This window comes from Hemicordylus capensis, chromosome 6 (genome assembly GCF_027244095.1).
Source record: "Hemicordylus capensis ecotype Gifberg chromosome 6, rHemCap1.1.pri, whole genome shotgun sequence".
Lineage (NCBI taxonomy): Eukaryota > Metazoa > Chordata > Lepidosauria > Squamata > Cordylidae > Hemicordylus > Hemicordylus capensis.
In genome coordinates, this window is record NC_069662.1 from 17,988,509 (window position 1) to 18,016,254 (window position 27,746).

The window sequence follows — 27,746 nt, forward strand, 5'->3', positions numbered from 1 at the left end:
TACACATGTAACCCAATATAGGGAAATTGGTTACCCCTAAAATACCATGCACCGATTAGTATGAACAAGAATATTTGCTACATGAACCAAAATCAAATAGGAAATGGTTCCAACTCTATGAACGATAATAATGAATTATATATAAATTCCAAATGAAAATCCTAATGATAACCAATAAAGGATAAAACAATAAATAAGTGAATAAATAAATGAACAAAACCCATATACACACCTATATCAGAACACATATGTATTAGAATTCTGAAAAAATGATAATACCCAAAGCGAATGTCCATGAAAATACAAATGTATAAGAATGCTGACAAAATGATACCCAAAATTAATGTCCATGAATGTCCATACTAAAGAAGCGCTGGAAAGATGACCGCATGCTGGATGAATGGCATCTGAAAAGAAATCACTCTGTATTGTGTCCAGATGTCTGCTCCCCCGATGTGGATGTGTAGAGATATCAGAAGTGGAAACGCCAACCAATGCCTCTGATGTAGGCAGATAACAGGAATTTGGGAATTTACAGCAGGCAGGCAGGCAAGAAATAACAGCTGCACGAAAAATAAAGAAAAAACATTTTTTCAGTGAAAAAACAGGGCTTCGTTAGGATGTCAACCAGTGCACCTTTCTCCTACAAAGTCCACAAAGGAGATAACATAAGAATATAAGAACAGCCCTGCTGGATCAGGCCCATGGCCCATCTAGTCCAGCGTCCTGTTTCACACAGTAGCCCACCCTGCATGTACATGAACAGACAAAACTGTGAGATGATGAACAGAGTGAAATAGTATCCATATTCACAATACTGAAGCACTGTGCAGTTGCTAGCCACAAAGAACAACAGAAAAATAGGTGGAGGCATATACAGATACATGTACAGATTATGGATGTATGTGCACATAAACATACATCTCACAGAGGAATAACAAAACAAAACAAAACAAAACAAGAACCGTCAACCTAAAGACTGGAAGGGGAAATAACCACAAGAGATGCCTCGCACACAGACATCCAGGGATTTGTTATTGATCTGCTCTGTAGTAAAACACACCTCTGAGCATGTAAGGGATGCTTATTTGGTGAGAGATAAACATGCTGCTCTGACTTTCAGCCTACTGGTGTGGATGGATGAAGTGGAAATAACTTTGCAACAGGGAACAGCTATATTAGCGACTTTCTTATTAGAGGAGGAAGAATGACACCACTGTCTCAAAAAATGTGCAGCTGTTTTATGAGTTATGGGGAAACCCCCCCCTCAGTACTTGATTGTTTGCCTGCAGTGCAGTTGTTGGCACAGAGCACATGTCCACAAACACATGGCAACCTTAGCTTAAGTAAGTGTCCTGCTTTGCACTCAGACAACCCAGGAGTCCTGCTGTTCTTGCGTGAAGAGTTCTGAGATTGGAGTGCAGCCCCAGAATGCTGGAGGGAATTTCCCACACACAGTTCCTCCTGTTAAATCCTTCTTCATAGAGGTTGTCAGGCTGGGGACCTAGGACAAAGAAAAAAGAAGGCCCAGGCATGGGAAACCTCTAGGCACTGGCATACAAAGGGTCAAGGACCAGAATTGCCATTAACCCATGGAAGCAGCTTGGTTAAGTACTAGAATACTCATGTGTGCTGTTGGATTTATGATTTTAGGAGACAAAGGCAAGGTAGAGAACTTGGCAAAAAGTTGTGTAATACTATTGCCTTCAAATCAATCCACAACTTACAATTCAAGTTTGATACCATCAGCTCAAAGGGGATGTAGAACTGCAACCAAAAGGTTCTCTGGAAAATGAGTTAGCATGATGAGTGTATTTTCATCAATCCCTGTGCGTTCCAGTTTGAAAAACATTGCCTCCACGTGAAATATCAGATTTCGATTTTAGAAACCCATTTGCCCCAGTTCCATTTGATATTTGCTCCTATTTAACTTTTTGCTACTATTGGGATATTCAGGCAGGGTATTCCAATCTTTATTATGGTCATAGACCAGAGTACAAAAACATGAAAAAGAACAGACACAGAAAAACAGAAAACATCAGGCAGGGTATTTGAAATAAATACTACAGTAAATAAGGTTAAAGAGAGAATTGTGTGTGTGTGGGGGGGGGTGGGGGGTGGGGGGTAGATTTTGCATTAAAAGGCTTTTGAGGTCATGCTTTTTCACTAAATGCACCCTATTGTCATGCAGTTTCTCATCCCTCTCTTCTCTGCCCCTGGATTGCTTATCTAAACTGCAAGCCTGAGAAGGTGGGCTGGGGTGGGGGTAGCTGTAAGTGAACAAGGGGGCAGACAAATGTCCCTGGGCACCTGAGGGAGAGGGGAGTCACCAGGGGGCCCGGCCAGCTGGGCAATTGCTTGCTCTCTGCTCTCCCCTTCCTATCTCCTCTCTAAAAAAGAAGGGGGGCCTCTTTTTGTCCCAGGGCTCACTCCAACCTTGAGATACACCTGGAAGGTGGAGGGGGGCCCTTAGGGTATTGTGGGTACAAGTTGATTGGGGGAAGAACCAGAGAACCTGGAGGTTCTCAGACATGCATGGGATAGGAACATAGGAAGCTGCCTTCTACTGAGTCAGACCATTGGTCTATCTAGCTCAGTATTGTCTACACAGACTGGCAGCAGCTTCTCCAAGGTTGCAGGCAGGAGTCTTTCCCAGCTCTACCTGGACCATTTCCAGCCAGCAGGTTTTACTGCAGCTTTACTGTGAGTTTGAGTTTGCCCAAAAATACTGAAGCAAAAAGTAATTTTTTTTTAACCCCAGACATAAATCAGGCTACGCTCAGACGTGCAATGAAAAACCCGAATAGTGTCTGGAATGCTCCCCAGTAGCTTGCAGGGACTTTGGGGTAAATCTGGCTGAGATGTGGACGCACCCTCACTCCACCCCGGAGAAGAAGTGAGCTAAAAGCCCTGTCTGGAGATGCCAAAGATTGAACCTGGGACCTTCTGCATGAGCCACGTCTCCTTACCAACAAAGGTATTTCTGTCTTCAAATTGGCACCACATCTAGAAGGGCAAAAAAGGCCCCCACTAGATAATTGATATTTCTGTAATTATTAAATGGTAGCATCGGCTGAGAAGGTATAAATCTGGTGGGGATTTCTATTCAACACAGAGGAATAAAAGCTTGCTTTCCTTTTTTAAAAATAGACCTGTAATTAGCAGTGTGAAGCTTGATGGGGCAGTGAGATTTAGCACAAAACAGGTGGACAGAAGCGGGGTGTGTGATGCCCCAATAAATTGTTTCCCCCCCTCACTCATTTTTTCTTGACAGTGGTTACTTCTACGTTCCACTGACAGCAAAATGGCCAAGGAAGAGAAGAGATTTCAGAGGGGGGCAGAGGCGTAACTATAATAGGGCAAGGGGAGACAGTTGTCTGGGGGCCCACTGCCTTACCCCCCCCCCCGAGGTAAGTCACATGACTGACTCCCCCAGCCGCGCACCCGCCCGGGCTTCCTTCAGTTGTATTCATCCTCCAAAACTGATGTGAGTGTTAAGAGCTGGAGCTACCAGAACAGCATGTCTTTCTCTAGTACCATTAAATGACTTGCATCCCACTCCAACCTTGCTATGCTCCTGGAGGGGGGAAATCTTCTTAGGGGGAGAAGAGTTAGGAAGTCAGTCAGAAGCTTGATGCTTTTTTGAGCTCTAGTCCTTCTTTCCTGATGTGTGAGTTTTCCTCTCTGATCGCAGAATATATGACAAAGTGTGGGTGCATCAAGGGTTTAACGCCTTCTTCCTACAGCCTGGGATATTTACACACAACAGGCTTTACTGTGAGTTTACAGGGAGGCTTTATTGTGAACTTGTCCCCAAATACCAACGCAAATAGTGGATTTCTTTTACCCTGGATATAAATTGGGCTACACTCTAATGCGCTGTGAAAAACCCGAATTGTGTGTGAACTGCTCCCCGATAACTCGCAGGGACTTCGGGGTAAATCTGGCCGATATGCGAACGCAACCCTTCCAGCCCGGAGGAGTTGAGAGTTAAAGGGCTTTAAAAGCCCCGTGTGGAAAACTCGCTGGCCATGCTATGGTGTCAATCTCCTGCCTGGTCTATTTTGTTTTATAAGGAAAGAATTGTTAGTGGCCCAGTTGGTTTGACACACAATTCTCGCTGTATCCTGAGAACTGCAGGTTCTGTGTATAAGAAAGGAAGAATTTTCCCCTGAATTCCCAAAATCCAGCTTTGCATTCTGCACCAGGGTGATCTCGGGCCAGGGCTGGCCCCAGCTTTCATGGAGCCCTCCACAAAACAAGATTGGGGTGTGGGGCCCAAAGGGATTGTTCTGCCACCACCACACAAAGGCCATGGTGTTCCCATGGACTAGCAGTGGGCCCTTCTGAGGGCCCTTGGCACTTGATAGAGAGCCACTAATGCCAACCCCTGATGCCCAGGGCCATCCTAGGGTTTTGATGCCCTATGCCAAGTTGGACTTTAGCGGAACCCCCCCCCCCCCCGCGTTGAGAAGTGTGGAGCCCGCCCTGGCTTTCACTTGAGCCGTACAGGCTGCTCATTCACAAGGTCATGTAGTGGTTAGAGTGCTGGACTAGGACCAGGGAGACCCGAGTTCAAATCCCCATTCAGCCATGAGACTTGCTGGGTGACTCTGGGCCAGTCACGTCTCTCTCAGCCTAACCAACTCCAAAGGGTTGTTGTGAAAGAGAAACTCAAGCATGGAGCACACCGCTCTGGGCTCCTTGGAGGAAGAGCGGGATATAAAATGTAAAATTAATTAATTAATTAATTAACCCGTGCAGATGACCAACAAACGACTAGCCTGTGCTGCTTTGATGGATACAATGGGAAAGAGTTCCCAGTCTGTTATGGGCGCTAGAACACTTAACATTTCAGAGATGAAAAGATGCTGCTGATGAAAAGTCTCCAGCCGGAGACCACCAAAGTCAGAGGCCTTTTCCTTTCTGAAACTGAATGCTGAGGCAGGCAGTTCATATTCAGGAGAGGGAGGGCAGATTGTAAGACTGGTTTGTTTGTTGGTTGTTTGATTTGTTCGTTCATTCAAAATCAGTTCTTTGCTTGTTTATTTATTTATTTGTTTATTTATTTAATGAGGGCTGAAGTGCTATGAGCAAAGTGGTCTGTATTTTGGGGTGCAGAATGCACAGTATTACCTATGGCATCCATATACCACTTTTTGTTTCACTTCAGGGTGAAACAAAAGAAGGAGAGAAAGTATAACTGGCAGGGCTATATTCTCCACTGTTTATACCCCCCCCCCCGGCCGCAAGAACTGGTGCCCCAAGTGATCGCCTAGATCTGCCTAGTGGACGGGCCGACCCTGCTGACACCAGCCCTGCACCGCACATCCACACTGGCGTTCCTTCCATGTCCCTCATTACTTACCTGCATTTCCTCAGGCCTCCACATCTTCCCCCTGGGGCCTGCCTCTGCTTCGGGGGCACCTCCGCAGGGAGGCCCGTGAGGTCCCCCTTTGGCGAGCACGGAGGTACTCGCGGTAGTTGCGGGTCAGCAGGGTGTAGAGGAAGGGGTTGATGCAGCTGTTGCCGTAAGTCAAGCAGGTCACTAGATGGTTGATGGAGATCTCCGTATGGACGGGCAGGTCAGCGGCCAACGGGCAGTACAGGGGCAGGAGCTGCCAGATCCAGAAGGGTAAATAGCACGCCCAGAAAGCCAAGACAATGACCAATATGAGGAGGAACACGCGGTTCTTGGGTGGACGGCCCAGCCCGCCATGGGTCTGCGACAGCCAGTAAGTCCTCGCCAGGCGCCAGTAGAGGGACCCAATGACTAAGCCCGGAGCCACAATGCTGGTGCAGAAGAGGATGCTCAGGTACGCCCTGTACTGCTCCTCGCTCCACGTCGGGGAGCAGAGGCGCCGGATGTCGGCTCCGTCACCCACCGCACGCTCCTCTTGGTGGATCATGACCATCATAGGGAGCGCCAGGGCGAAGGAGAGGAGCCATATGCCGATGGCGAGCGGTCGGCGGCATCTCCGCCCTTGGCGGGCGGCCTGGAAGGGGTGCGCCACGGCCGTGTAGCGTTCGCAACTCATGAGAGTGAGCAGGAAGATGCTGGCGTGCATCGTGAGGAGGTCCAGGCTGAGGAGGATCCGGCAGCCGGCCTCCCCAAAGCGCCATTCCTTCACCAGCCCGTTGTAGATGATGAAGGGGGCTGTGGAGAGGTACAGCAGGTCGGCCAGGGCCAGGTTGACGAGGTGGACACGCAGTGAGGAGGCCGAGGGTGAGGCCCGCACTACTGCCAGGGCGTAGAGGTTCCCAGCCACCCCTGCGGCACACATCAGACTCAGCACTGCTCCCAGAGCTGCTGCCGACTCACCCCCATCCAACGAAGAGGTGTTGCCCAGCGGCATCCACAGGGAGAAATTGGTAGGTGAAGGCTCCATGGGTCGACGACAGCGTAAGGAAGGATGTCCTGAAGAACTTAACGTCTCCTCTGATTCTTGAGCGGAAAAGAGACTAAAGAATCTTTCCCTCCCATTGCTCTCTTTTTCTGCCTATTTATCTGTTTTGTCGCCTGTCTGTTCACATATCTGATCAATTTGTCTATTTATTTATTTATTTATTTAATATAAAAACTTTTATAAAATTGATTTGTGCCTGATCAACTACTCTGTCTATTTGTCTGTTCTGCCACCCAGCCCCTTACTTATTTTCCTTCCATCGCTCCATCCTATTCCTGTCCCCAAAAGTTGCTCTGAAGTCACAAAGGATATTCCTTTGGTTCCCTCCCCATATGGTTCCCTCCCCATCGCTCTTGGCACCGGAACATGAAGGCCTTCTTGTCTAGTCTCTGGTTCCTCCGCTCTCTATGAGCCCGAAGCCAGTGGTGGCGAGGTCTGCGGTGTGTGCGTATCGGCTTGTCTGTCTCGAGCTGCGAATTCTCTTCTCTCACATTCCTCGCACCCTGCTAGTGTCGGTATGTCGGGGTTGAACCTTGGCCCGGACCCCCCTCACGGGGAGCACAGCAGCTCCTGACTGTCCTGAGGTACCTGTTTGTTTCATCCTTGGGGTGGGATTCTGACAGCGTGTCGGCGAAAGGGGCTATGGGGCGGGTGCCTGGACGCTGTTCCAAGGTCCGATTGGTCCGGAATGCGGGACAGACAGCATCCCCACCCCCTCCTCCTCTCCTTGCAAGCAGACAGACATCCAGGGCCCGAATCCCTGCTGGCATAGCCATGCAGCTTTCCATGGAACCGCGCCAACCGAGAGGGAGAAAATAACTAAGAGATAGACAGACAGAAGGAGACTGTATGGATCAATAGACAAAATAAACGCATAGATGCAAAGACAGAGACAGAAAGACTGAGAAACCGAAAGGAGAGTGGAGAAGCCACGGGGGACCCCTCTCTCCCTTACCTCAGGATAGAATCATAGAATGATAGAGTCGGAAGGGATCTTGGAGGTCTTCTAGTCCACCCCCCCCCCGGCTCTGTGCAGGAAACTGCCACAGTATCTCTGATAGATGGCTGGCCAGCCTCTGTTTGGAAACCTCCTGTGAAGCAGAGCCCACCATTCCATGAGGCAGATCGTTCCACAGTCAAACGGCCCATACCAGAGGCGTAACTAGGGAAAACGGCGCCCGGGGCAAGCACTGAAATGGCGCCCCCCCGCCCCCCTAACATACTACATTATACTTCGGTTTTTCCTCACAAGCGCCCGTCGCCGCCACCAAGCCAGGCCACTGACTGGCCTCCAGGCGCCAGCAAAGCAATGGGGGGGGGCGCAGGCGGCGCGGAAGGGACCGCTCGTGGGGGAGGGGGCGCCGACACGCTCCCTTGACTGCTGCAGCACTGCTGCACTGAGCAGGAAACATTTGTATTAACAAAAATTAAAAAAAAAATTAAAATTTTTTTTTTGTCATGCCGGCGCCCCCCACGTGACCAGAAAAGATGGCGCCCGAGGCACATGCCCCCCCTGCCCCCCCTATAGTTACGCCTCTGGCCCATACAGTTAGGAAGTTCTCCCTAACGTCTAGCTTAAATCTGCTTCCTTGCAATGTCAACACCTTAATTCTAGTCCTGCTGCCTGTGAGGGCAACAGAGAACATAGTCCTAATTCATGGTTCCAGGGCAGATCTACTATTGGGCAACTGTGTGCAGTGAACACGGTCCACCCAACGGGGCCTGGGCAGCCATGTGCCACCTGCCTCCATAGGTGCCCACCCACCTCCCTCCCTCCCTCCGCTCTCATTGCTCCTGGCAAAAAGTCGATGCACAGGCTGATGACATCACTGCCTGGTGACCAGTGTCCCCTCTAAGGCGTGCGCATGTGCTCACATATTTTTAAATGTCTCTCAGTTAATTTTAGATCCCGCCCAGGTTGAATCAGGAAGGCCCCATTCTGAATGCACCTGCGCACGCACTGCCTTGATACTGCCGCCCAGCACAAAACTCATTCCGCACAGGGGCGTAACTACTATTAGGCAAGGGGAGGCGGCTGCCTGGGGGCCCCCACGCCTCGAGGGGCCCCCAAGAGGCAAGCCACAGGACTATATATTGTGAAGTGTGTGTGTGTATCAGCGAGGGGCCCATTTTAAAATTTTGTCTCTGGGCCCACACCAGCCTTGTGATGCCCCTGATTCCGCACACACATGAAAAAAATTAGCGAGAACATTGCTGGTGACACACATCAGGTGGCAATGCCATTCGCCTGTGTGCCAAAGCTTTGCCACCACCGGTGATGAAAGGGAGGCTGGCAGGTGGCCAGTTGTGGAGGGAAGGAGGTGGGCAGGCAGAGGCTAGTGGCAGTGGAAGGAGCCGCCACCAAATCTAGACACAGGCTGCCACCCATGTTGCTACACTACTGCATAGCCCCATGTGTAAAGAAATTAATGTCCAAATTCTCATTGAGAGTTCACTTGCCTGAACTGAGGCGCGGCTGTGGATTATTTTCAACGGTCTCCAACTGAATGCTTATTTAAAGAGCTCTGATGAAGAAAGTGGACTTTTTGAGCAACCCCCCACCCCACCCCCATATCAGCAATGGAACATTCCGTGTTATGACATCACAATGCCATTTACTTTGCTGTCATCACAGTCTCTTTTATGACTTCTGTTCTGACTTCTTAGGAAAGGTTACTACAGTGCAATGGTACATGAGCAATAGCAATAGCAATAGCACTTACATTTATATACCGCAGCTCTCTAAGCGGTTTACAATGATTTAGCATATTGCCCCCAACATTCTGGGTACTCATTTTACCGACCTCGGAAGGATGGAAGGCTGAGTCAACCTTGAGCCCTTGGTCAGGATCGAACTTGTAACCTTCTGGTTACAGGGCAGCAGTCTTACCACTGCGCCACCAGGGGCTCTTATCTTACATGAGGTGCTTGATATGTTGGCAATAAGACAATAAGGATGCTTATTTGCCAAGGAAGGCAATGCCGAATATCCTGGGCCCCTAAACAGTTTTTACCTGAAGGTTTCGGTCTGTTTTGCTGCCCTGCTTCTTACATTCTGGCATCTTTGCTGCCAGATACAAGGCCGTATACCAGTCTTTGTTTACTGGTGAGGGTGGGATGGTGAGTGCTCAACTCAGCTTGGCTCTCTTCCAGGGCTTCTGCTTTGGAAGAAGCGCTGAGTAATTTGGGGGGAAAGTCCCACTGAGATGAAAGTAAAGGCAACAGCAGAAGAAAGGCTGAATTCTGTCATGCACAAACACATGCCCCCCAGTTCCCCACTTTTTGACACATCCAGTCTCCTAGACACCATTTGCAATACCATCCACAAACCAGGAGACCCCACAATGGGGGTAAGCTTTGCTTGCTAAATTCCTGCCTCTCTTGAGGCTGTTAGAAGGCACAACATCTCTTATTAGATATAAAGCAACCTAGCACACGAGGCCTTGTTATGACTACAGGGTATGAGAAAAGGACACTTTAGATATGCTCAAAGGAATTCACTTGGTGCTATTGCTTCCCACAACCCAGAGGTGGGAATTCTGGAATCTAGGAGCAGAGGATTCTGGGAGTTTGGGTGATGTTTTATAGCTGCTTCCTTCACAAACACAGAGTAATCTTATTTAGATTTAACGAAGAGTTTATTCAGAAACAACTCTATTTTCTCCTTCTCCTCCCTTTTCCTTCTGACTCCAGCCCCCACCCCCCAACACTCTCTACATGATCCCCAGTGGGACAAACCTCTAAACAACAAAACCTAAAAGATAATGGATAGAATACAACAGGTCAATGTATGGCCAAAAACTAGTGTGCCTGGGCATTAATCTAATCAGTAGTGGCCCATACAGGCAGAGCAGGAGAGAAGCAAGCCCGAGCCGCCTCCTTTTGGCACCCCTCCGACTCATTAAGACCAGCCTGCTACTAGGGATGATGTATATTTGACAAGGCAATGCCTGTGAGCAATACACAACGCTTGGTTGTGAATATGGAACTGCATACATGTGAAAGGTTTGTGTAATCTGGGTGCGTCCGCAATCCGGTCTTTTTTTATATGCACCTCTGAGCTACATTTATTTGTATGTCGTTCCATTGGGTGTTGCATTTGTGTGGCTTGAATGAGCATGTGGTCTATGGGGTGTGTGGGTGTGTGTGTGTGTGTGTGTGTGTGTGTGTGAGAGAGAGAGAGAGAGAGAGAGAGAGAGAGAGAGAGAGAGATTGCTGTTCAAAACTGAACCTGTGTATCCAGTGGGCCTGACTCTCCACATTACTATAATATTGTCACTCCGGCGTGTGTGCCTCCCTCTTGCATATGGTATCTGTACAGTCCCACTTGTGGCATGGTCTCCTTCTCTCCCTCCACCCCACTGCCCTTAAATGCCCACCATCTACCTTGCTATCAATCTCTGTCCCTGAATCCACCCCCCGCCCCATCTCAGGCTGTTCACTGGCTTGGCTTGAAAGGACGGTTTTTCCTGGCTTGAGTTGTGTGGATTGTACTGAGGGAGGGCGAGTGTGTGGAGGAGGGGGGAATCCTAGCCAGCAAGCCGGGGCCTCGGCCAAAGCAAACGGGGTTGGCGCTGCTGGGTTTGTCTAACCCTATGACCCTCCGGCACAGGGCTCCCTGGGAGGGAAGAAGGGAATCTAACAAATCCAGGCAAGGAGGCAGACAAAGCCCACAAAGGAGTTTGGGCCTTGGGCCGTGGAACCTGTCTGGAATGGCAGGTCACAGCCTCAAACACAGGAAGCAGGAATAAAGAAGAGTGTGTCTGAGCATAAGCAGAGTGTGTTTCTCTAAACAATCGTTAAAGGGGCACAGCAACATCCCCTGGTAACACTTCATGTTGGGGAGCCTCTAGCCAGCTCAGGTTGCCATGGGAGTCCAATCTGTATGTGTGAGGGGTAGGTTGGCCCAGTCCAATCTTCTGGCATGGCAAGGGACACCCGCCATCCACTGCTTGGTCTGTAAAAATGTTGCTACTAACAGGAAGGGGGGTAGAGAGACCATTGCCTTCAGGGGTGGTCCTTTCTAGGGTTGCCAGGTCCAGATGGCGGAAAAAGCCGATATCCATCACCAAACAGTGGAAATAGAGGACACTTTTCACCAAAAAAGATCTCCAAAAAGTCTCCACTTTGCATAAAATTTTCTTATGTGTACTGGTATTATATGTGCATAATTTGATAAAAATTGGATAGTTTGAGAATGAATGCAACTCACCCCTGTGATATTGATAACCAGGTGAGCTGTATGTCTGCTCAGTCCACATGTCGGCTCTGCAACCTACCACTGAAGCAGAACCTCCCCTTTGGCTTCCCCATTGGATGGATGGTCAGTAAGATGCCAGCAGGCAAAGGTGACAGAGGAAGAGAAGCTGCTCATGAGAACAAACATTTCTGAGCCAACAAAATGTTCCAGCTGCCCCCCAGAACTTTGGATACCACAACAAATGCAAAAGTAGTTGTTAGGTCCCCAAAATAGACTTTGTTCCTCCTAATGCAAAAAACGTCATTTGGTCCCTGAAATAGTTGCATGTCTTCTATAAAGGTCCCTAATTGGCAACCCTAGTCCTTTCATGAGGTGAGGTGAGGTGAGGTGTGGTGAGATTAGGCAGCAGATTACTGGGGTGCCAGGGACACATTACTGCCACGCAATCTTCGGGGACATATTTTAAGGTGACACAGAGGACTTCCAGGGGAAGGGGAAGTGGTCAAAATCCCACCCCCACCATGAGTGTTGATGCTGCATTGGTCTGGAACTCATCCACAGCATTGGCACATGTCATGTAGCACCAGCACTTTGTTAGGACGTTGGCCGGTAAATTCTGGATTCTGTCTTGGTTCCTCAGCCTCATTTTCCAGACTCCTATGAATTCTGCTCTGGCTCTAGTGGGGGAGAGAGGTCAGAGTGGAGACCAATATATTCTTAGATTTGCACCCATCCACTAATATACTTTGTTGGGTGACCTGAATGCTATTGTTGTGGAAATGAAAGAAATACTTATCTCTATCCACTTTCTCAACACCATGCATATTTTAAATAAATCTTTGTCATGTTTCCACCCCTTCACCTGCCCTTGGTTGCCTCCCCCAACTAAAAACTCCAAGATTCAAAGCTTTCTCAAACTGCTCTGCAGCCCAGATTCGCCTGAATCAATTTTGGGGTTGCCAACTCTCCTGGATTGGCCTGGTATTTCCAGGAATTGGCACAAATCTCCAGGTGACTATTACAAGCAATCCTGGAGATTTTAATGGCTTGAGATTGTGCAACATATTGGGGAAAATATTAGAGAAAACATTTCTGGCAATAGCTGCAGTTAGAGTTGGCAACCCTAGCAGTAAACCCCGCACTCTACCAGAGGCAGAGTGCCAAATGCTACTCCCAACCTTTGTGCACATCTTCCTCACACCTTCCTCCCCGCTTTGTGCACATCTATCCTCACTTTCCTCCCCAGGGGGCAGGAGGGCATCTTGCCACCTTGCTGGTGCCCCAGTAATCTGCTGCCTGAAGTGATTGCTTCACCTTGCTTCATGGAAGGGCAGGACAGATCCTTTTGTCAGGATGTCACTAAACAAGGCTTTGTTCTTTATTGTATTGTATTTATTTAGCATATTTGTATACCGCCCACTACTGAAGTCTTTAGGCAGTTTACAACATTAAAACAAAACAATTTAAAACATAATAAAAATTAAAATAGTTAAAAACCACTTTGTATGCCACTGGCATACAGCGTTGCACAAAGGTATATAATTATCTATACTGTAAGTCAGTTCACATGATCACTGATGGGGTAGAACGAGCATCCTACCCAGCTCTGGGAGTTGTGCATGCTCTTGATTTTCAATTGTCTGTTAGCAAACAACTAGGAACAGGAAGCGAGGAGTGATCACCTGTGAGGCGAGAACTGGGTAGGATAGTGCTGTCCCACCCAGCACTTGTACCCAGCATTCTAATGAGTTAGGAGGAAAAGCCGCCCTACCCAGGATTCACAGACAATCATTCCCCACTCCTCCTACCTGGGTTTTCACTAGCATACAACACAAACCGAGGGTGCATACAGCTCCCAAAGCTGGGTGGGCTGCTTGGCCTACCCCATTAACAATCATGTGAAGTGACTAAGTATTTAAGTTGTGCCTTTGTTCCTCAAAATGTGGACTTCTTGGTGTAGGAACATAGGAAGCTGCCATATACTGAGTCAGACCATTGGTCTATCTAGCTCAGTATTGTCTTCACAGACTGGCAGCGGCTTCTCCAAGGTTGCAGGCAGGAATGTCTCTCAGCCCTATTTTGGAGATGCCATGGAGGGAACTCCGAACCTTTTGTTCTTCCCAGAGTGGCTCCATCCCCTGAGGGGAAGATCTCGCAGTGCTCACACATCAAGTCTTCCATTCTTATGCAAGCCAGGGCAGACCCTGCTTAGCTAAGGGGACAAGTCATGCTTGCTACTACAAGACTAGCTCTCCACAAGGACTGGTCATGCCCTGCAGACAGATGTCCTCTGCAGACAGGACATCAGTCTTGTTTGGAGCACAGATGACCAGCTGATCCTGAGCTTTAACCACTGTGGGGCTCATCCATCTGGGACCCAGATTTCCAGTGAGACCCCTTCCTTGTCCCTGTGGGGCTTGTAGTGGTTGGGGCCCAAGCTCTGCTCAAGGCACCCCTCGCTGCCTGCCCCATTCAAGGTGGGGATGGCTGTATGAACCATGAACAGGAGCCACACTCTGGCGTCTCTCCCTTTTTCCTCGATCCCTCTTTCCCCCTGTTCGCTCCACCTGGTAGCCAGACGAGGTTCAGGGGTGGGAGGAGCAGGCCGGGCAGCAAGCGTGATTCCTAGGGAACAGCTCACGTCCTCCCTTGGCGGCCACCTCCCAAGCAGGAGCCCAAGGACAGCAGGGGGTTGCAGGCTGCCGTGCCTGGATTGCACACTAGCGCCAGCAGCGCACAGAAAAATAAACCAAGGGAACAGCAGCAGCCCCACCAGATGTGGGGCAAAGAGCCGCCACCAGCCCCACACCTCCGCTAACATAAACTCAACTCCATTCCCTCTAGAAATGCCAGAAATCCTGGAATCTTCTTTTTCTGCTACTTGGCTGCTTTTAAAAAAAAAAAATCCCCCAGTATCATGTTCTTGTGTTAACTAGTGCCAGAGTATCATATGTATCACCCTTATAATACATTTACTATGCCAGATATGACATCATCTTGTCTAATTTGTCTCCGCAGCTCCCCCCTGCAGTAGGTCATTCTAGTCCCCACCTTATAGGGGTGGAGGGCAGCTAGAGAGTGCCACCAAGGCCCTCATCTACTGAGTACAAGTGAGAGGGGTTTGAACCCAAATCTACATCTATTACAGTCCACCCATTGGATTTCAGGTCAACAGTGAACAGTTTTAGAACTGAGATGCAAGTGATGAATTTACATTCACACTGGGAAATAAAATATACACTCTCTCTCTCTCTCTCTCTCTCTCTCCCCCTCCCACCAGAAATGGTGATCTTGTTCTTTCTGCAGAAGAAATCCGGTGCAAGACTCAGGCCCACCAGAGGCTGGCTGGTTTTGGGCAGAAACTATTTTGACCGCCCTCACCCTCCCGCTGTGCAAGGCCTCGGCCTCTCTCGCCAGCCTGTGAACATGAGAGAGCCCTTTGTTCATGGGCAGAGTTTGTTTTGCCACCTGTGTGTGACCATCGCTTTGAGGTGAGGCAGGGGGAGGCTTTGATTCCAGTTTTCAGGGTGGGAGGGGGGAGCCTATTTGCTGACAGGCAGAGGTGAGTTGAGGGAAAGCCAGATCTAAGCCCCACGGAGGCTGGCACCCAGATGTGTCCTCAGAGGAACATGAGTGGGGCAAATTGCTGAGGCTGCAATCCTGAGTGTGATTATGTGGGAAGAAGTCTCGTTAAACACAGTGGTCTCCACAACACAGTGTGCTTACTACTTATGAGTAAGGAGTGAAGAACGGGCTGGAAGTGTGTTAGGATCTTTGCTAGCAGGGGCGTAACTAGGTTGGAGTGGGCCCTGAGACAAGATTCTTAAATGGGCCCCCCCCGCCGAGAAATTTTTTAATAATAATAATAATAATAATAATAATAATAATAATAATAATAATAATAATAATAATAATAATAATTCAATTTCTATACCGCCCTTCCAAAAATGGCTCAGGGCGGTTTACAAAGAGAAAAAGGTGCCTCTTTGCCCAGTTAGCAGGGGACTTTTATTCTCACATTTCTGTCCTCATTCAAAACATACAAAAAACAGATGTACAAAATTGAGCAAATGAGAAGACACTAGAAACACTAATTATTAAAATGGGCCCCTTGCTGCAGATTAGCAAAGGAGACTTTCAACCATGCAGGGTGAGCCTATGTTTGTTTTCTCAGAATTCTGAACCAATTCAGTAAAGTTTGATTCCAGGAGGTTTTTCACAAGAGGCTTTTAAAGCCCTTTAACACACATCTCCTCTGGAATGGAGGTGCTGCATTCACATGTTGGCCAGATTTACCCTAAGGGGAAAAAATATAAAAGCACAACACATGCGTCACAGTTCTCACTCATGTCTCAGTTCTCACTCAGACCTGGGTTGCAAAACAACTTGAACATAAGTGTATTTATGAATGAATGAATGAATGAATGAATGAATACATAAATAAATTTGTTCCAGAAGTTTTTGTAATTTCCTGCCATGAAACAAGCCACTTATAGGACTTTTTAGAGGGTTTTTTTTAAGCCAGCATCAGTTTTAAATTAAATATTCAGAGACTTCTCAGTCTCCCCCCCCCCATCAAAGCCCTATGGCAAGCAGATCCCTATATAGGGGGTGGGGGGAGTGTAACCACAAAAAGGAATTCATATTCTACCTGGCAAAGGCTGAGCTGTCTGGCCTGGGAAGAGGGTCTGCTGCAGAGAGCTGTAGTGGCCACTCTGACTGCCAGCCTTCTTCCTGGGGCTTGCCAGCCTACTCGAATTCAGGCTTCACTGAGGCCTACACGGAGGCCTCCCTGGAAGCCCCGCCCACCCACCGATCAGCTGAGAGGCGGGGAGAAAAGCAGCTTGCCTGCAGCTTTGATTTTGGACCAGGACGACAAGCAGGAGAGAGGGCAAACAGGGCAAGTGGCTGAAGGGTCTTGGGGCTGGGCAGGGGGCAATGGGGAGTCATGTGAGGTGTCTCTGGGGGGCCCCTCAAGGCAGTGGGGCCCCGAGATGACTGCCTCCCCCTGCCGAATGGTAGTTACGCCCCTGTTTGCTAGGTAGTGGCGGGTTAAAGTGTGGCGCCAAGAGGGCTTGGATGTCTAGGGCCCCCTGCTCTGTTGGAACAACACACAGACCTTCTCCAGATGCCCTATTTCATTTCATAGCATTTAGGAGGTGGGGGCTGCACGATCGCTCCTCTCCCAGGCCTAAAAATGCTAATGCTGAAAGCAAGGCAATAAACATGCAGCACAGTCCTTGGCATGTCTCCTCCTGAGCAAGGCCCATTAAGGGTTGACTTTGGTCCAGTCAATGTATCTTTCAGTCTAACCTACCTCACAGGGTTGGTGTGAGGATAAACAAAACCATGTGCACTGCTCTGGGATCCTTGGAGGAAGAGTGGGGTATAAATGTAAAACAAATGTCACAGTGCAAGCCTAACCATGTTTACTTAAAGGAAGACACCATGAGTTCAATGGGGCTTACTGCCAGGTAAGTAGGCATGATTGCAGCCATGCAGCACCAGCCTAAACAGGTTTACTGAGCAAGCACTTATTCCCAAGTAAGTGTTCATAGGATTGCAACCTTAGCCTGATGCAGGGTCAGAAGAAGCTACCACTGATCCATCTAGTTCAGAATTCACTGTTTTGACCAGCAGCAGCTCTCCAGAGCTTCAGGTAGGACTTGTTCTCAGCCCAAGCTGGAGATAAAGGTAAAGTGTGCCGTCAAGTCAATTTCGACTCCTGGCTCCCACAGAGCCCTGTGGTTTTCTTCTGGTAGAATACTGGAGGGGTTTACCATTGCCTCCTCCCGCGCAGTATGAGATGATACCTTTCAGCATCTTCTCAGCAGGGATTCGAACCGGCAACCTTCTGCTTGTGAGTCAAGCATTTCCCCACTGTGCCACTTAAACCTCCGGTAGGCAAGCAGATGCTGTACCTCTGAGCTATGACCCCATCCCCAATATGCATATGCTTTTATCGCTTCTTTCTGAAATCATCCTGAAGGGAAGACAAACTGGGGGAAAACCAGTTTTTACATAACAATCCCTGCATGAAAGCTAACACCATAAAAGGATTAAAAATATTAGCCTCTCCCCCCACCCCAAATAAGATGATTTAAAACACAAGCAGCCTTCTTTGTCCTTTACAGTATGTTGACATCATTGGTAAAACCTTTGATATAAAGATCTTTAGAATCTGAACAGGTCAGATATAATTGGAGTGTTGTGGGGCAGGAAATACAGTACTGGTTAAACCTTCTTGTTGACTGTGGGTTATCTATCAGTCTCTCTCCTCCACCGCCGTCTCCCACTTGCTTTTCTGTAGGCACTAGACCTGTGTTTAATGATTATTATGACCAATTGCCTTATAATTGCTCTTATTATTCTGGAGACACAGGGCACTCGCTTGGGGGATGGTTCAGGTGAAGGGGAGGAAGAGAGGCTGGCTGCTTTTGTGCTGGCGAATTCTCCACTGTGGGCAGCATTTCCATGGTGCCTTAAGTGCCCAGAGACCATTGAAGGCTATGCCATCCCTAATTGGTGCAGGTAGCAATCATCACCACATCCTAGTCACAAGTATGTCCTAATTGGGAAGCTGCTGGCGATGGACTCAAGGTGGGGGCAGGGGTTACAGAGAAATGGGAAGAATGGAGGAGGGGCGGGGGAAATGAAGGCAAGGATAATTCGGTGGAGGGAGAGAATCCTAGAAAAGAATGGGGCATAAGTTTAATCCGTCTCAAAAGTCAACAGAGAATGTTAGAGTTGGAAGGGACCTTAGGAGTCTTATAGTCCAACCCCCTTGCATTACAGAGGAACATAGAAAGCTGCCATATCTGCAGTCAGACCATTGGTCCATCTAGCTCTGTATTGCCTACACAGGCTGGCAGCAGTTTTTCCAAGGCTGCAAGCAGGAGTCTCTCTCAGCCCTAGCTTGGAGATGGAACTTGGAACCTTCTGCATGCAAGCAGGCAGTTTGTCAGTTTATCCAGGAACTTGTGCCAGATCCCATGGCTAGACACTGTTCCAGTGTGTGAGCAGGAGGATTTTACAGGGAAGAAATGCCAGAAGGATGGTCTGGCTCACTGGGTAACTTCGATCTCAGCCTAACCTACCTCACAGGGTTGTCGTTAGGATAAAAGAGGCACTGAAGAGAAATATGTATCCTACCCAGAATTCCTTGAAAGAGGAAGGGGTGGTTTGCTTTGGTAGAATACAGAAGGGGTTAACCATTGCCATCTCCCTTGCAGTCTGAGATGATGCCTTTCAGCACCTTCCTATATTGCTGCTGCCCGATATAGGAGTTCCCCTTATTCTGGGAAACACACCAGCGGGGATTTGAACCGACACCCTCTTGCTCTCTAGGCAGTTTGCTTCCCCGCTGCGCCATTGGGTGGCCACGAAGGGGTGGAATAAAAATGTAATTGATAATATATTTGAAGGTGGTGTGCCAGGTGCTGTACATAGGAACATAGGAAGCTGCCATATACTGAGTCAGACTATAGGTCCATCTCGCTCAGTATTGTCTACACGGACTGGCAGCGGCTTCTCCAAGGTTGCAGGCAGGAATGTCTCTCAGCCCTATCTTGGAGATGCCAGGGAAGGAACTTGGAGCCTAGATGCTCTCCCCAGAGTGGCTCCATCCCCTAAGGGGAATATCTTACAGCGCTCACACTTCTAGTCTCCCTTTCATATGCAACCAGGGTGGATCTTGCTTAGCTTAAGGGGACAAGTCATGCTTGCTACCACAAGACCAGCTCTCTTCCAGCTCTCGGAACATAAGAACAGCCCTGCTGGATCAGGCCCAAGGCCCATCTAGTCCAGCATCCTGTTTCACACAGTGGCCCACCAGATGCCACTGGAAGCCTACAGGCAGGAGTTGAGGGCATGCCCTAGTCTCTCCTGCTGTTACTCCCCTGCAACTGGTACTCAGAGGCATCCTGTATACATTAGTTCTAGGATAGGAGAAAAGTGGGGTATAAAAGTAATAAACAAGTAAATATCTAAAAAAAATTCAGTGATATTTCTCGGTGTTGGGGATTGACAAAAGGCAAGAGGGAGGTGCAGGTGCTGAGTGGAGTCTAGGGTGATGTACAGCACAAACGTGTTAATGTGGGAGTAAGTTCCACTGCTTTCAGTAGGACTTATTCTCTAGCGAAGGTGCACAGGATTGCAGCCTCAGGAATGGTTTTGCTGAAGGCTAGGCTGGATCTTCAGGACCGACACAAGGATATGCTTCTGAGCCATTGGATTTGGCACAAAAATTCCTGGATCAACTGGGAGGAGGATGCACAGGGGGTTGGGCTAGAAAACCTCCAAGGTCCCGATTCTGTGATTCTATTATATGATGTTTTCAGACATCCCGTTTTTTCTTTTGACAGCTCTTACTTGTTCTTCCCAAAGACTTTGACAACAACCCTGTACCTTGAGTTATAATGCCATTAATGTCAGTATTCATTTCTGAATAATCCTTGTGGGTCTCAGCTCAGCCAGTCTCTCCAGTGTTCGCGCCAGCATCCTCTAGAGGGGAAAAAGCCCAGTGCATCCGCCTCCACTGACACAGCCATCAATGAATTCCCTATGGGAACTAATTTCAACCCTGTGCCTGTTGTACTGTAGTGGGTGTGGCTTGCCTTCAGGGAGAAAGGGAAGGGGTGGAGTTCTAAGCATCCTTTAGCATCCTTCGCTCTGTGTTAGGTACCAGTCCCCAAGCAGACAGCCAAGTCCCAGGTGTGGTGGAAGTAATAGATGGGAGTAGGGAATTGAAAAGTTAAGAGAGTTGGTTGGGAGCAGTGAGTGGGGTGGATGGAAGGATAAACACATGAGCAAGAGAGGAAGAGGATTGCTACACATTGATGCCCTTACCTAAAATCCATCGCCTCAAGCCTCTTCATCCCAGGAACAGGTATGTGGAAACTGAGGGCACATTTGGGTTGGGTTTCCTTTTTAAAAGGTGCAGGTAAAGTGTGCCATCGAGTCGATTTCGACTCCTGGTGCTCACAGAGCCCTGTGGTTTTCTTTGGTAGAATACAGGAGGGGTTTACCATTGCCTCCTCCCGTGTAGTATGAGATGATGCCTTTCAGCAGCTTCCTATATCGCTGCTGCCCGCTATAGTACCAGCAGGGATTCGAACTGGAAACCTTCTGCTTGTTAGTCAAGCATTTCCCTGCTGCACCACTTTAAAAAGGTGCAGCCCCATCTTATTCCATTCAAAGAGACTGTCAGTATGACAGCACATATGTGTGTTGTCAAAGCCTGTGGGAAGGACCAGTCTGGAGGAGGGAGTGGAGAATGGGAGAAAGAAAATGTTACTCCACCGCCCAAAAATATCTCCCCAGGGTCCCAATCAATTCAGAGCTATTTTGCACACCCCTCCCTTCCCTTCCTGGTTTAAGGACTCACGGCAGCTTTAGCCACTCTCCTGAAATGGGTTACTAATTCCTTATTTGCAGTTTCTGGCTCCTTACTCAGTTCATAGGTGTAGCGGCAGCCTGAATTAAGGAGCTGAGACTGGAATAGCTCTGCACCCCCAAATAGGACTTGAAAACCCAAGTCCAAACTACAGTTGCGGTGCAGCTGCAAACAGTCTGCAAATGTCGGTCCAAAGAACTAACGGGCGCTTCATCAGTCTGTGCTTCATCATTCTCAAGCCCTTCTTCCTAATTATCAGAATTTGGGTTTTTGGCCCACGAGCTCTGCTGGTGTCCAAATCAGTTAAATAGATAGGAGGGGTGGTGTGTGGGTGTGTAATTCATGACAATTCATGACCTATTTGTTTGGCCTGGCTTTCCAAGGCTTGTAAAGTGTTGTTGTTGTTGTTGTTGTTGTTTTTAAAAGTATTTTAATTGGTTTTAAATAGTTTTAATCATTTTTGAATGGTTTTTATATTGTTTTTAGCATTGTGTTTGAATTGTTGGTTTTATGTCTTTTAAAAAAGTTGTTGTACACCGCCCAGAGCCTCTGAATGGGGCGGTTTATAAATGTAATAAATAAATAAATAAATAATGACAACCTATGAACACTGTGATTGGACCCTGATGTCTCAGTGCCACTTAACGCAGGATTCTTGGAGCAGTTCATCTTGTCCTGGAATACGCGGCCTCCTCTCAGCATAATGCCTCGTGGTAGTCACCCACCCCTCCTTGGCCTGTCACCTCCACAGTCCCTGGCCACCTATGAACATGGGCATGATCTATGCACCTTCGTGTCAACAGCAGCATCCCATGTCATGCGCACTCTGCAGCGACCCCGTAAGGCTCGGCCTAGCAAGAGGAAGGTGAACCACCGACGGTTTCTTCAGAACCAGATATGCAGGTAGGAGGATCATCTCTTCAAATACTAAGCAAACACCCAAGCAGATTCGGAGCATTGTTGTGGGAAATTCACAGATTAGGGGGCATTGTTGTGGGGGGATGTTTACAAACCATGTGATATGCCCCACAATGTACTGCTTCAGAGAGATGTTGAGTTCATAGTAAAACTCACAGGCCCAGCCTAACCCACAGTTAAGGCAAACGCTAGAGCTCGATTCAGACATTATGCTGTACATGTGTTTGTGTGAATGACTGTACCTGTGTTCATTTAAAAAGTGAACCTGGATTCAGGCCCTTCAAATTCGTGGTACAGATAGGAAGTGTACTTTTGTACAAGCGTTCAGCATAACATATGAATGACTGTAACCATGTACAAATCTATACCTGTGTACACTGTACACTCATTGTACGACTGCTGAACATAATGTGTGAATGGGCCTCAGATGATTGCGAATCTCACCCTGCTTCAGGGAGAAGGCAGTTTTCCAATGCTATGTATAATGTGGCATATAGTAATAAACAACAATACTTTTTATGTTGAAGCAAAGCTTCCTAAGTGAAAGGTTCACATACATTACCTCAGTATTCCCTCCCTGCTTCACACATATTACCCCAGTATTCCCTGCTTCACATACATTACCTCAGTATTCCTTACAATGACCCTGTAAGATAGGTGACTATTATTATCCCCACATAAATGAGGAGGCAGAGGGAGAGAGAAGCTTGCCTAATTCCTCACTTGGGGAATTTGTAGCTGATCTTTGAACTAGGTCCTTTCTTGACCACTGTGTTACACAGTTTTGTAATTATTAAAAGCGATGGCCACCATTTTCTTCCTGTTCAGCACTGCCAGAGTCTCCAATTATTCCCCGAGTTGCTGCTCCAGATGGCCTTATGGTCTTTAACCCCCCGTTCCTGCCTTCCTCAGGAGCTTTTCAGACATTGAGGCTGCCACACGTCGCTTGGCCTCCTCCATCCTGTCCCAGCAAGCGAGGACTAAGCCCTGCACACCACCGCCGGCCCTGGCGCTTCCTGGCTCCTTTTTGGGCATAGCTGAAGCATTTGTGGCTCCCGACCCAAGCCCCAGCCGGGCCCCCTCTCTCAATTCTCTGACGCCAGACCCTGCTGAACTTTTTGAACCTATTACCAAGGAGGCGGGGTCAGCAGCACTCAACACGTGGCCCCTGTTTAGCCCGGAGCCCTTTGGAGCAAGCTGGCTCGCCGGTGACGTGCAATCCGACATACAGTCCCATGCAAGCTCTGCGGCCTGTGGAACCTGCGTGGTCCCACACACTTGCCCTCCAGTTGCATTTGAGTGTTCCAGCCATGCCTCTGAGCCAGGGGCACTGGTGCTTTCTGCCGATGACACCTACGTGCCTTTCTGGGAGCTGGAAATGTGGTGACCTCCCCGGCTGCAAAAGCAGATTTCTCTCACTCAGCTAAATCTCCTGTCTTGAGAGAAGAGAGCACTTCTCAGCCACATCCCAGCCCTTCTCAGCCGTAATTCAGAGGAGGAGGAGAACTCCCCATTGTCACCGAAATACATTTTCCGAGAAGCACTTCAGCACACAGCTGTCATCTACTGTATGCTGTGTGTATTCAGCCTCAGCACAGCATCCCTCCAGTGGCTGTTGCTGGTATCTGCCTTATGTTTCTTTTTAGAGTGTGAGCCCTTTGGGGACAGGCAACCATCTGATTTCTGTATTTTTTAATGTAAACCACTTTGAGAACGTTGGTTGAATATAAATATTTGTAGTAGGCGTAGTCTAACTCCTGACTTTTTGATGGTTCAGAGGAAAATCCTTCTCTCAAAATCTTGGGAAGAACAGATCTTCTTCCCTCCCTTTCTCTCCTCCGCAAATATCCCTTCATTCATTATATCTTCCTCTTTCTCTCTCTCTCTCCTTCCACTCTTCTCTTTTCCATCCTTCCTTTCTTCCTTCAGTAAGCTAACATACTCACTAACAAACCAAATTGGTTTATATTAAATATCTTGGCTTAGCTATGTTGTGTCTTTCACCTTCCACTTCACAATGCTCCACCATTTACCTTGTGCTCATTTCCTTTCCATTATACTTAAGTGTATATTATACATGTTTCTTTGGGTTAATAATTGCATAAGAGAAATGACAGTCGATATATCCTAGTCGCAGAATACTAGCCCCTATGAACTGTGTCTGGTTCAAAGCTTGATGTGAACATTAAATGTTTTGTTTCTTACTGCCATCTAGTGGACGGTTTTATTATTATTCTGCCAGCAAAATCCCAAATAACTGCTCACTTAGCAGGGGTTATGTGAAGCTGCCATACTGAGTCAGACCATTGGTCCATCTCACAGACCATTGGTCCATCTCACCTAGTATTGTTTACTCTGACTGACAACACCTATCCCTTTAGTCATTGTGGCTGAGGATGTTGGGAGTTGTAGTCCAACAACATCTGGAGATCCAGGATTGGAAACCCCTGTTCTAGGTTCCGTGCTTTAAAAAAAATGGCTGCTTTGATGTTTTGTGGTTGTGTTATTTTGTGGATTGAGTTAATTTTTATCATTTTCTTTTATACTTATGCTGCCTTGAACACCTCCATCTTGGCAGTGGAACGACAGGGTGCAAGATATATAATATTCTCTTTATTTAGCAGGGGGAGAGCAACTGGCCCTTTCCATCCCCAGGGGATTTCCCAGACAGCAAATTTACTTCTAAGTTCCCAGGAGTGGTGGCTGTGCATTCGCACATGGGTTGGGGGGGTGGGTGGAATTTACCTCCAAGTTGCTGCAAGGTATCGGGGAGGACTCCATACATGATTCAGATTTTGCCCTGAGCATTGGAGCTTAGCCCAAACTATCCCTGTGCTAAAAAGTTCCACTTTCAATGGTGGCCTTTTGGGATACTTCGAAGTACCCCAATGTTTCTTCTGAGATGTATGGAGGGGGCCATAGTGATAGAGCAGCAACTTTTTTCTTTGCATTTTTTAAAAAAACTTGCTGAGTGATTTTGCAGAACACCAGCAAGACCACCGTCTTTGCCGAGTTGTTGGCCTTCCACAAGACCACCGACCACTGGGGGGAAAAAGAAAAGAGAAAGAAAAAAGGATCCGTGCACCCACCTCTGTGCTTCTCCTCCACCTGCCCAGCTGGCTTGGCTTGCTCTCCCCGCCGCCTCTGCAGGTGCTTTCTGGCCAGGGGGGTGGTCAGGGAAGGGAGGGGGGAGGGAGGCCGCCATCTGAGTGATCTTGCAGAAGACCCCCGAAAAACCAGTTTTAATTTTTTTAAAGAATGGTTTTTATTCTTTGCAATGAAAGTTGTTAGAAGTGCACACCACACATGTGCGGTAGGAAAAAGGAGGTGCAGCATCCTACCTACTCTAGAAAGCCATTGGCCAGAGAAAGACTGCAGGAGCAAGCAGTATGAATGGTCCACGGGGAAAATGTGAAAGGAAAGGAGGGGACACCGCATCAAAGCAGCCCTGTGTGAATGCCCTAGAATTGTTATTTCAGCTTCAGGCTGCGGCATCTATGCAACTAATAATTAGTCATGTAATCCTGCGATTCTGCCTGCCATCTGGGAAAGCCCCACAGCACAGCATCCCTCCAGTGGCTGCAGCTGGTGTCTCCCTTTTGGATTGTGAGCCCTTTGAGGACAGGGAGCCATTTTATTTATCTATTTATATCTACGTAAACCACTTTGGGAACTTTTGTTGAAAAGCGGTATATAAATATCCGTATAATAAATAAAATATAAAAGCAGGGGCCGGGGCCATGCAATTTGCAACCAAATCATCTAGACTAGGGTTTCTTAACCTTGGGCTCCCAGATGTTGTTGGACTACAACTCCCATCATCCTCAGCCAAAGGCCATGTCTGGGAATGATGGGAGTTGTAGTCCAACAACATCTGGGGGCGCAAGGTTAAGAAACCCTGATCTAGACCAGTGTTTCTCAAACTTTGGCACCACATATATATAGTGCCTCCCACCTGCACTAGGTAGAACTTTGGTGCCTTCCACCCTGACTCCTGCAAGATCAGTTGTGGGTTTCAGGGGGCCCTGAGCAAACTGTCTTCCATGGTCTTCTTCCTAGCTGGGTGAACTCTCCCTAATGTTCATGATGGGCCTTAGCTTTGCAGAGGGGCTGGGATGGATGAGAGGAGGCTCTCCTGGGCAAAAGTGTCACTTCAGCACCACTGCACGGATGCTATAGTCCAGGGGTTCCCGAGCTGTGATATTCTAGATCAGGGATTCTCAACATTGAGTCCCCAGATGTTATTGGACTTCAACTCCCATAATCCCCAACCAAAGGCCACTGGGGCTGGGGATTATGGGAGATGAAATCCAATAACATCTGGGGACCCAACATCAAGAATCCCTGCTCTAGATGTTGATGAACTACAACTCACATAATCCTCAGATGGATAGGGATGCTGGGAGTTGTAGTTCAGCAACACCTGGAGTACCACAGGTTTGGAACCCCTGCTATAGGCACAGAGATGGTCTCAGGAATCAGCAGTGGGTCCTTGGCAGTATTCCGATGATGACAGCTCCTAGTGCTGGCTCTGATCCTGCCAGCTTATTGTGGCTGCTGATTTTCCAGCAATGCCTCTCTGTCTTATAAAGAGTTTGTCTTGCAGCATCTGACTTGATACAGTGCAGGGCCATATCCATCATGGGAGTGGTGCCGTGGCCCTCACAATCACATAGACTGAGCAGCTTAGTTAATCATAAAGGAATATGTGATCACAAATGACCCCTTCCATTTTGTTAGCAACAAGGAACAAGCAAAGGACCAAGAATAAAAGATTATTTGATTACACATAACACACAATTTTGCCAGCTGATATTTTACTGCAAGTGACCTTAGCAACTACTTTCTGTTTAATATGATAGATAGGTAGATAGATAGATAGATAGATAGATAGATAGATAGATAGATAGATAGATAGATAGATAGATAGAATACAATAATATTGACTCCAAAGGAGTTAGAAACTTCAGGGCTAATGCCCAGAATTCCTAGACGCTCATTCACTGTGATTTAAGTTCGCAGGAAGACTTGTTTTAAAACTGAAGACCCTCATTTTGCAAGCTCAGAAACTCAGAAAATTGGTGCTTTTGTGCTTTGAGCCGTGTGTGTGTGTCTGGGTCCACTGTTTTAATTGCTTTGGAAATAAGAATCTAATGCTTAAAATTGCTGACATCTCTCATTAGCCTTTTCAATAAAATGAAGATAATTCTTTAAATGAGATTCTAGCATGTTTGCCATGTTATGGTGCCAAGGGTGGCTCCAGAGAGGAGGCAAAAAGGGGTAACTGCCCCCTCAGACAACTAGTTTGCCTTCCCACCTGCCCCCTGTTTTCATTTCAGAAATCAAATGTGTGGGATAGAGATGTAAAATTTCCAGAAACTTTGAAGTCATGAAAAAACCCTGAGTTTCCCCCCATTTTTTCCTAGGGGGGAAACACCAGAAACTTGGGGCGGGGGAGAATTGAAATATATGTAATACTTTTTTCTTTTTCAGGGCCCTTTACAAGTCTAAAGTCATATTGCTTCTTTAGGAGCATTTATTATGTATAACCTGCTTTTCTCATAACATTGATCGTGTTTGAGATGTTACATTTAGAAGTATAGTTTATTCAGACAATTAGTCCAAATGTAGTAATTTACTTTTAAATGTTATTTAATTTTTGTTACAAGTGGACTGTGGTCTGATAAAGTCAGTTTCTTCTATTTTCAACATCGGCTTTCCCCCCTGCTTCTTATAAACTGTCAAACTGTTTAAGTAAAGCAGGCAAAAGGTTAATGTTGGAAACAGAAAAGAACTGGCTTACAAACAATGCAGTGCCCGCTGCCCC

At 47.6% G+C, this 27,746-nt stretch overlaps 2 protein-coding genes across 7 annotated transcripts; one reads left to right on the forward strand and one right to left on the reverse strand.

Annotated features, from left to right (window-relative positions):
- Positions 1 to 227: 227 nt before the first annotated feature.
- Positions 228 to 16,371, reverse strand: LOC128328975 (urotensin-2 receptor-like). 4 transcript variants are annotated; one of them, XR_008309480.1, is made up of 3 exons: positions 16,259 to 16,353; positions 1,337 to 1,504; positions 228 to 563 (listed from the first exon to the last, which is right to left on the reverse strand). XR_008309480.1 is itself a non-coding variant. In XM_053259295.1 (2 exons), the coding sequence occupies exon 1, from the start codon at positions 6,387 to 6,389 to the stop codon at positions 5,379 to 5,381; it is 1,011 nt and encodes a 336-aa protein (XP_053115270.1). In that variant the 5' UTR covers positions 6,390 to 6,971; the 3' UTR covers positions 228 to 563; positions 5,369 to 5,378. The 4 variants fall into 4 exon arrangements, 1 of the variants encoding a protein (XP_053115270.1); XR_008309479.1 differs by lacking the exon at positions 1,337 to 1,504 and having other exon boundaries at positions 16,259 to 16,371; XM_053259295.1 differs by lacking the exons at positions 1,337 to 1,504; positions 16,259 to 16,353 and adding an exon at positions 5,369 to 6,971.
- Positions 16,372 to 18,284: 1,913 nt separating this feature from the next.
- On the forward strand, positions 18,285 to 24,127 carry C6H19orf85 (chromosome 6 C19orf85 homolog). Of its 3 annotated transcripts, none has more exons than XM_053259369.1 (3): positions 18,285 to 20,494; positions 21,637 to 21,904; positions 22,832 to 24,127. In XM_053259369.1, the coding sequence occupies exons 2-3, from the start codon at positions 21,705 to 21,707 to the stop codon at positions 23,304 to 23,306; spliced, it is 675 nt and encodes a 224-aa protein (XP_053115344.1). In that variant the 5' UTR covers positions 18,285 to 20,494; positions 21,637 to 21,704; the 3' UTR covers positions 23,307 to 24,127. The 3 variants fall into 3 exon arrangements, with proteins under 3 accessions (XP_053115344.1, XP_053115343.1, XP_053115345.1); XM_053259368.1 differs by having other exon boundaries at positions 21,652 to 21,904; XM_053259370.1 differs by having other exon boundaries at positions 21,753 to 21,904.
- Positions 24,128 to 27,746: the final 3,619 nt, after the last annotated feature.